This window comes from Sinocyclocheilus anshuiensis, unplaced genomic scaffold (genome assembly GCF_001515605.1).
Source record: "Sinocyclocheilus anshuiensis isolate Anshui unplaced genomic scaffold, SAMN03320099.WGS_v1.1 scaffold24, whole genome shotgun sequence".
Lineage (NCBI taxonomy): Eukaryota > Metazoa > Chordata > Actinopteri > Cypriniformes > Cyprinidae > Sinocyclocheilus > Sinocyclocheilus anshuiensis.
This window is the reverse complement of record NW_015557090.1, coordinates 839,116-849,145: the sequence shown is the minus strand read 5'-3', so window position 1 is coordinate 849,145 and position 10,030 is coordinate 839,116. Positions and strand designations below refer to the sequence as shown.

The 10,030-nt window shown below is 37.7% G+C and overlaps 1 protein-coding gene across 2 annotated transcripts in view; it reads right to left on the bottom strand.

Moving 5' to 3' along the window:
* LOC107677090 (autophagy-related protein 16-2-like) overlaps positions 1-10,030 on the bottom strand; it is a 38,481-nt gene that overhangs the window by 1,452 nt on the left and 26,999 nt on the right. For both annotated transcript variants that reach the window (XM_016471887.1, XM_016471888.1), the window contains 2 exons: positions 5,641-5,688; positions 3,083-3,184 (listed from right to left, as the gene is read on the bottom strand). In XM_016471887.1, coding sequence (XP_016327373.1) covers positions 3,083-3,184; positions 5,641-5,688 — 150 coding nt within the window. The remainder of the gene's footprint in view (positions 1-3,082; positions 3,185-5,640; positions 5,689-10,030) is intronic.

Sequence of the window (10,030 nt, the reverse complement as noted above, 5' to 3'; positions counted from 1 at the left end):
TATATATATATATATATATTAGGGCTGCACGATAAATCGCATGCGATATTTAACGCGCATCTTATCAGTAAAGCTGGTTCTGTAATCAGCAGTAAATCTCCATCACGTGCGTGCTTTCACAATGAGCAGCATTAACTACACAGAGCCGTTGTTCACTGACGAGCTGCGCAAAACCACGTTCATATTTGCGCGATTTTTTTGCGCAGCTCATCAGTGAATAACGGCTCTGTGTAAATAATATTGCTAAATGTGAAAGCACGCAGGTGATGGAGATTTACCGCTGATTACAGAACTGTGGGCTTTATCTTCAAGTGTGCAACTCACGGCATTCGCCAAGATCTCACGGGTTCTTCTGATGGCGGCCGGTTATCAAACAGCGTTGCATTGCTGCGGGTGCCCCCTTCTGGATTGTGGGTGAATTGCCTGTTTTAGTTGTAAGGCCTCATGCACCGAACCGAGATGTCCGTACCGTGACGGTTCGGTACGAATACATGTATCGGTCCACCCCTAAAATATATATTATGTTTGTAAAAGAGCACAGCTTTTTAAATATCTGAAAGTACACTTAACATTAGTCAGTCAAACAATATGATATTATGATAATTAAGCATTATATGATGATAGAACTTTAGTAATTAGAATAATCACGTATGAATGCATATTTGTCATGTTGACTGAACTTAGGACTGGTGGTGGTGCTTAAGATATTGTTTTGTCATTTAGTGTTTCTATAAAAAAGGAAAAAATATATATAATGATACTGATAAGATAGCAATACTACTACGAATTCTACTAATAACAATATAAAACGCACTAAGGATCAATGAGCTGTTGGGTTCATGAATATTAATCACGTTGCCTGCGTTCGCTCGAATTGATTTGCTGAAATCAAAACAGGGATGATAATGAGATTGCCAGCCAATGAGATTGTCCTTTGCGCATTAGTTCCACCCACTACCGGAGAAACCCGGCGGTTCTTAAAAGCTGAAGAATTCCCAAGGAACGCTGCTATTTTGACAGGAAAATACAACAAAGTATATCGTTTACATGTAGCGCGTTTATTCTACATGTTATGTATGACTGTCTCGCTCTGTCTCTCTCTTTGCATGTGTGTGAGACAAAGCGACGGCGAGTCGTGCGCCTTTACACTACAGTTTACGGTACGTCAAATACAGGTGCGCTGCGCATCCATTCAGATGAATTGAAAAATAGCACAGATCGCTTGAAAGAGAATGAAACTCTGAAGCGCTCAGTCAGAGTTCGGCGAGTGAAAATATATCTGTGCTAAATAGGGGTGCAACGGTTCAACTTACTCACGGTTCGGTTTGTATCGCGGTTTTAGAGTCACGGTTTCGGTACGGTTCGGTATGTGCTATGTTTAGGGAAAAAACTATATTGTCAAATAAAAATAAAGAAAATAAGAACAAATAATCTAACTACAAGCAACAGCACAAATAAATAAACAGTGAAAAAAGATACAAATAAAATAAACTGCTTTTCAGTTTTTTTAGGTAGGTCTAACAGTTTTTAGGTACAGAAATTGAATAAATCAAATGTAAAATAACATTGCATATTTGACTGTATAAATTAAAGTTGAATTCTTATTAAAGTTACAAAAGTTATTCGATCAAGAGCAGTGAGTGATTTCCGTGTTGTTGCTGTTTGATTAACATTAAGAAAGTGCTGTCACTTTAAGAGAATGCACTGATCCCGGGCATTTTGACATCATTTTTGTGTGAATTTGTCCATTCAAACACAATACTTCACAGAGAGCTTAATATTTGTGAGCGTTCTGAGACGCGGGTTCACGCGCTTCGGATGAGTGCACACACAGATCTTCTCACTGCTTCACGTCTTCTGGCTCTTTAATATTTAAACTGGCAAGGCTTAAATGAGTGTAGTTTAAACAGATAGCAACGTGTGCTGTTCAGGTCTCACCTGCGCTTTCAACACGTGATGACGGCATAAATGACAGTTATTCCAGCATAAAGCACTCGCATTGATTAAAGAGTGACTGGATTGTCCATGTATTGTTTTTGTTTCTCTCATCGCTCTTGTTGTAATGTATTGGGAAGCCAGAATTTGTATCCATCAACAGAAACATGCATTAGCCGAACTCTAACAAACCATATTACAGATGCATTGTCAGATTTAAGTTGAACTAGTGTATGCCGAACCATGTGTGGAGAACGGTACGGTTCGATTTTTTTACCGAGAACCGTTGCACCCCTAGTGCTAAACTTATACTTAGCCTCTAACTCTCACACTGGCGAGTAAAATCTGAGAATTTATTAGCCATTGGCTAATATTAGACATCATGTAGTCGCCCAGAGTGAAGATTTAGTCGCATATGCGAGTGATTTACTCGCAATGTAGAGGGTTGATTACAATAGGTTTGTCAACCCAAATAGCCAATCAAATCAATGAACGGAGAAGTCTTGTTGCCATGCCTATCCACTATTTTATCCATCAAGCTTTACTGAACTGTCACTGCATAATACAACGAATCATTAGAGAAATTAACTAGCTTGTCACGACTCTTTCCCGAAACCACAGTAACTTTGTTGCACAACTGTCATTCAAACCACACTGGTTCAACAATATAGAACTGTAGTAAATGACATCACAATGGTGGTGGAGTATAAATTTGGTTTGAGTTCGAATTAATGTCAGATTATTGCTGTAAATATTGAACATGGCATCTAAGGACAGATTTCACCATTGGTTCACTTCATTTTCAGATACTTGATTCGATTGCAGGTTTCGTATTACGTTCCGCCAGAGCTTTAGAGCACATTTTGTGCACTCTTCAGAGATGGTGCTTTCATTGTTTTTACACAGTAAAAGATGTAGAATGAAAATGTGGAATGACATACTGTATATAGGTTGTACTGCATGTTGGCTAGTCCACAAGAAACTGTTGTAGTTCAAACACAATGTTCGTTGGAACTATGGTTTTGGAAAACACAAAATCATTGAACTATGTTTGGTAATGACAAAACCTGAAATCGTAGTTTGCAATCAATACTTTTAGGAAATGCACCCCTGATTGGTTGTCCATGGTGGCCCATCCCTGAGTTACCTGTGCATGCCAGGAAGCCGTTTTTCCAAGTTTCCTGTGTTCACATTCCATATGTAGATGGCACCGTCTGCAGAGCCAGCTGCCAGGAAGCTGCCATCCGGACTGAAAGAGAGAGAAAACCGACTATTGTGACTGATGACTACAGACCGAAACACATTACTCTGTGGAACTGATTCTCTCTTGCCGTATAGATCCCTCGGGCAAGTGATCTTATATAAAACGCACTGAAATGTCAGGGACCTATACAAGCCATATCTGTTCAGTCTGTTCCTAAACCAAGTGAACAAGACTGCAAGACTGCATTTTAAGGAAGAGTAGCTTTTTTATTTCATACTGAAATTATGCTGCCTTCGAAGACCTTATTTTGGACAAATTAGATGTGGCATCAAATGTATACCTCAGAGTGTGTGATCGCAATGCCACACGCGCAATGACAAAAGAAAGAAATAAGATGGTGGACGGCGCCTATGAGTCAGAGCTGAAACCAACGTAGAGCGCTTCAAATCTGTTGAGCATGCCATCCTAGAAGACCATTAGGTTCCTGCTTGTGACTCTCTCCCCTTTCAAGTGCTCGTGCCAGATCCATTTGTGAAAAAATCCACAGTGCGTTCTGGTCTCGCTGTCTCCATGGAAACTGTATATGCCTATGCAGGGAGGTGCTAAAAAGACTCGTTTCTCATCTCACATCATATGGAGCGTGTTGCATTTACTTTCTAACAATGCTGAGAAAATTGCAGGGTCAGACTGCGCATAAGGATATAGAGTCTGCATGGCTCTAGGATTATTGAAAATACATCTGGAGTAAAGCTCTCCATTTTTAGGCTAGAAATTGAAAGCATCTGTCTGATTCTTTAATACAGCATCTTACGCTGTTATATAAGCCTCTTCTGTAAATTCATACTCAACAAACAAATGTGGCAATGATATCGAGTCTAAAGAGCAAAATAAGAATCATATTTTCAATAAAGAAAATTACTGTGAAATTTCTGGAGGAGCCAAATGCTAGTGTGATTTCACGTTTACATAATTGAAGAACTACACTAGCCATAATTAAGAAGACAGATTCAGCAACCAGAGAAGTTGCTGTTGCCATGGAGATGGAAACAGAAACTGTCCAGTCATAAAGCAGTGCAATGAAATCCAGTCTCTCTACTCTCTCAAACAACATAATGGCTGTTTCAATATGTTTCAATAAACTTCCAATATATTTTATTTTATATATGTAAAGCATTTGATAACACTTTAAAATAGGGATCACATCTTCATTATTAACGAAGAGTTTTCCCTGAATAAACTTCTAATTTTATGCTTATTAATAGTTTGTTAAATTTATTAAAGTTTTTTGTTTTTAAATCAATTGTTACTTTTATTCAGAAATGACATTTAAAATCCAAATGACAGTAAAGACATTTATAATCTTAAAAAAAAAATGTAGATTTCAAATAAATGGTGTTCTTTTGATATTTCCATGATGAAGAATCCATGATTTCCACAAAAATATTAAGCAGCACAACTGTTTTTAACATTGATAATAATCAGAAATATTACTTGAGCATCAAATCAGCATATTAGAATGATTTCTGAAGGATCATGTGACGCTGAAGGCTGGAGTAATGATGATTAATAAATAAATGGAATTAATGACATTTTAAAATATTTGATAAAAAATTGTATAAAAATTTTTCACAATATTACTGTTTACATTTATTTTTGGTTCAAATAAATGCAGTCTTGGCGAGCATGAAAGTCTTCTTTCAAAAACATTCAGAAATCGTACTGACAGTAAACTTTTGAACAGTAGTGTAAATAAATAATATACTATAATAAATAAATAAATGTAAATTAAATTTTAAAAATCTAGTAATTATTTGGTAGATGATGAGTGTACTTTAATTGAATGAAAATAATGTCACACAATACAATTATTCTAAAACATAGGTTTATTTATTTAATTATTTATTTGTAAAATAATCTTGTAAACCTTTTCCTTTTTTTTTTTTTTTTTTTTTGAGGTGAAATATGACCTGCACAAGTTTTGTGAGATTGACCCAAACATATTATGCAACTGCACGGTCAGATGAATCCAGACTTTGACCTGAGAGAAAACGAGACGTGACTCCTGCTGAAACTCGAAAGTGACAAGAGTAACAAATAATAATTAATAATAATAATTCCTTACATTTATATAGCGCTTTTCTGGGCACTCAAAGCGCTTTACATAGAAGGGGGAATCTCCTCAACCACCACCAGTGAAATCCATCTCGCCAGCTATCTTTACTCAGGGGGTCAGAGCCCTTCTCTGTTCATTACGCTAGCAGAATTGGATTTTCCATCTACGAGTAAATCCACATGACCTCTCCAAAGACTAAGAAAAAAAGTCAAGACTGCAAATCAGGGTTGGTGTAGATGCCAGAAGCACAGTACAGCAGTACGTTTCAGGGGTTGTAAGCATCACACCGCATGCCATCTCGAATGAGACCTAGCACAGACAGTGGTCTGCACTCAGTATTGATGGATGGCTAACGATGGCACGTAGCGTCCTGTTTGGTTTCACTCACCTGAAAATGGCCTTGGTGCTGTCACTTCCACATTTGAAGCCTTCCGCTCTGAAACAACCAAGAAAAAGAGAGAAATTCTTGAGTCTTCTGTAAAAGGAACAACAAAACTAATCAGAGTGCTCATACAGTTTGATATAAACATACTTTTTAAATGCCTCAGGCCATGTTCTGTCTATATAACAAGTTTCCCTGTTACTGCATTTGACTTGCTTTAAAGGGGTCATATGATGCGATTTCAAGTTTTCCTTTCTCTTTGGAGTGTTACAAGCTGATTGTGCATAGATATTCTGTTACACCAAATACACAAAATAATGATCTTTAAAAAAGCATCATATGACCCCTTTAAAACAAAGGATAACGCTGAAGGGAGCCGCTCTGTCATTGGTGTCGGGGTATTGAATATGCATGATTGATGGTTTAAATAACAAATTAATTTATTTGTCTCTTGGGACTTTAATAAACATTGCGAGCTTATTCCAAAGTCTTTGCAGTGGCTTTTTAAATCAGTCTGTAATTTCAGTCCATAATTTAAAAAAAAAAAAAAAACACTCATTGTATATCATAACAAAGCTGTGTCTGTATTTAGAAAATTGCCTCTGTCATCTGTCACCTGCCATGTGTATATAACATATATACACTACCCTTCAAAAATTTGGAATCAGCAAGATTTTTCTGGAAAAAAAAAAACAGTAATATTATAAAATAGTATTACCATTTAAAATAACGGTTTTCAATTTTTTGAGATTATCGAGAGAGAGAGAGAGAGAGAGATTACCGAATAAGGAAGAGTCCCAGAAAGTAAGGAAGGCACTTTTGAAACAATCAGCAATATTTACTTCAGGAAGAATATTTTGGATGTTTTTTCATACGGCAGTGTCAATGAAGATGGTCGTTTTGGTCTTGTTTTTACAGTCTATGCACTGGTTTTGATCAATATTTTAATATTAGGGATATTTTCATCAATATCTATACTGTATATAGTTCACAGAGAAACTCTCAAAAGCAAAAAAAAAAAGAGACCGTTTTTTTCAGTTGTTTGTTTACATTCGAAAACCAGCGATGGCCGCTGCAGCATGCAAGCCCCGCCCCTTCGTGTACCCTCAGAAGAGCTCGGAGCATTCTAAACAGCTCCACAGACAGAAGCAGATCAAGGACACTCCTGAAGCACTGTTTGCTGACTATGACCGCAGTTCAATGACCAACCTGCTCTTCTACACTGAAAGCAGCTCCTTATGGCATACTGCTTTCTGCCAACACTTCACCTTCACCACAAAAAGAGGCATCTGTAAAGGCAGACAGATCCTGGTATTTGAAGATGCTGAAGGAAATGAGGAATCAAGAATTTTATCTCTGAACTTATACCACAACGGCACTGTCATGATCCAAGGCTCGGAGCCTGCCCTCCAAGCATTTACAGTTGCCTTTATACAAATTAAACAGCAGGCACATCTTAATACAAGTTTCATGCAGGATCATAAAGATACAAATACAAACTCTTCTCCTGTAAAAGACATCCAAAAGAAGACAACAACTGCAACAGCCTTAATTCAATCTCCCATTTCAAAAATGAAAGAGAAATGTTCACTCCTGGAAATAGATATGGTGGAACTAGTTTTCTAGTATTTCTACTAGTTTTAAGTTTTATTAATAACAGTTTAAATACTGAATCGCTACATTATATTGTTTAGCGATTTATAATTATTGGAGGGACTAGCCCCCCTCAATGTCTATGTTGGTTATCGCCCTGATCAGACATGAAAATATGTTGTGGCACTATCGTGCAGTCTGTAGTGATATGACGTTAGCAAATATTAGCGATTTTTTGCAAACATTGCTTTGAGTAACATGACCGTAAATATGAACTCACGATTGAATGCAACATCAGTTACAGCACGCAACAGACAGGAACGGAGCGCTGTCCCCAACACTGCAGGTGCTAATATCTCTTCGATTTTATGCCAGTGGATCTTTCCAAAATACATTCGCTGATATGGTAAATGTAAGCAGAAGTACAGCCTGCCGGGCGATACAACGAGTGTCTCTGGCCCTTCAAAGTCGGGCTCAAATACATGTTCGTCTACCCACCCAGGAGGAGGCCACATGCACTAAGGACAAATTTCGAAGAGATTACGGCATACCCGGTATCTTTGGCTGTATAGATGGTACTCACGTGCGCATTCAGGTACCATCTAAAAATGAGTGCCTTTTTGTAAATAGGAAAGGCTTTCACTCAATCAACGTACAGGTTGTGTGTGATGCAAACATGAAATTAATAGATGTGGTGGCACGGTGGTATGGGTCTGCACATGACGCACGCATCTTGAGGGAGAGCGCACTGGCACAAATGTGTGAGGAGGGGTGGCTTTCTGGCATAATGCTTGGCGACAGTGGCTACCCTTTAAAGAAGTGGCTAATGACACCTGTCATGGTACCCCGAACGGAGCAGGAAAGGCAGTTCAACTATGTGCACTCACGGACGAGGTCGATCATTGAGCGCTGCATAGGAGTGCTCAAGCGCAGGTGTGTGGCTCATGTTTACTTGAACGGCGTGTCTATTTACACTAAGTGCAAATAGTCCGCCTTGTTGGCAAATGGTAAAACGTGTGTTGTGCTCATTTTGACGTGATCGACCCAGGTTCGAATCCACCTTTTGGCTAACTTTTTTTCTCCCTTTTCAAATTTCAAATCACATTACATCAGACAAGCATTTATTTTCAATAAAAATGAAGGAAATAATCAAAAAGTTGAAAATAAAGTAACGGGTAGGGTTAGGGTAGGTGTAGGGAGGGCTTTATTGTCCCAATAAGGTGGCATCCATTTAATAATTTGAATTAAAATAAAAATGTACATTCAATAAGTTATTACTGCATACTGTTTTATAATGTACAACAATACTGAGGTGCAGATAATTGCCACTATGTGCATTAAGTAGTATAAATAGCAGAAATCCTGCTATTTTAACAGTGTAAATACGGCCGCCTCCGCCCACTTTTGAGCTTCAAAAACTATCTTCGGAACCCTAGGGTGACGTCACGGACACTACGTCCATGTTTTTATACAGTCTATGGTCAGAACACATCAGGGAACAAGTCGCAGAAGAGGATGTGGCGGCTCGTCTCATCCGAAGCAATATAATTCGGCTAATCAGCCTGTAAAAGATAGACCTAATGTAACGTATAAAGATTGTATATTATGTTGTATAAAAAGAAAACGAAATGTATCTGCTTTAGATAAATATGCACTTTATTTATTTTATTTTACATTTCACTTTTTCACATTTCAACATTTGACATTTTTTCAACTGTCACAAAGCATAAGCAAAGTGAATAAACTAAAGCTGTACAAAATAATTGCTGGCAAGTAAAAATAAATTATTTAGCTATTGATTAAATTGTGTGTGTTATTAAATCAAATTAGATTTGCTGATGCGGATTTTTTTAATATTAAGATGTATTTAGGATTTAATTAGGGATTCAAAACATACAGAACATTTCTTTACATCATAGGATTATTCAGATGTTCAAAAACACACAGTCATTCTCGATTGTGTAGCTGGCCCTTCGCTCTAACAGCTGGATTTCTAAGGCAAGTTTCCGTTTCTCTAGCTCAAGCTTCTCCTTTTCTACCCTTAACTTCTCTGTCTCCATCTCCACTCTCTTAATTTCTTTCTCCAGTAACACAGCCTGAAGATCCGGTTCCCTTGTCCTTCGAGGAGGTAACGCTGTCGTGTTTTTTGGAGCTGTCCGCGGTGCTAAAGGCGGATTGGGATTATCTGCAAAAGTTTAATGCATTATTAAAATATGAATTGCTTCAGAAATCTGTGTAGGTTACGCCGTACACAGTGTAAACAGGTCTATAGTCTATAACTATTTATTAGCCCACTATTTTAATGTTACCTTCATAACTGGTGTCTGATGAATCATTTGAAATGGAAGAAAAACTTGTGTCTTCTTCAGCTTCAACTTGCTTTTCTTCCGTTACATCCATGTTGCTGGCACTAGTGTCATAGTCTTTTAGGCCAGTAAAAGCTGGCGAGTCATCTCCAAACACATCCATTATAATAGTGCTGTAGGGTGAGATTTTAGGAGGGGGTCCCCCACCCGTTGGGGTTTTTTGAGCAGACTAGAGTCTCTCCTGGCTGCCTGAAGAAGATCTTTCCATTTTTTTTTTTTACGTTTTCGACTGTCCGGTTTCCTAATCCACCCTCAGCTTCATTTACTGCCACTGTTATCTTTTGCCAGATGTCTTGTTTTTTCTTATTTGTTACTGAATTGTTTTGTTTGCATACTAAAATATGCATATACCTACTGAAGAGTTCAATAATTTTTCTTGTTTCACAATCTGAGTAATTTAATTTTCTTCTTTTCGGGTCAGCAGCCATTTTTAATTT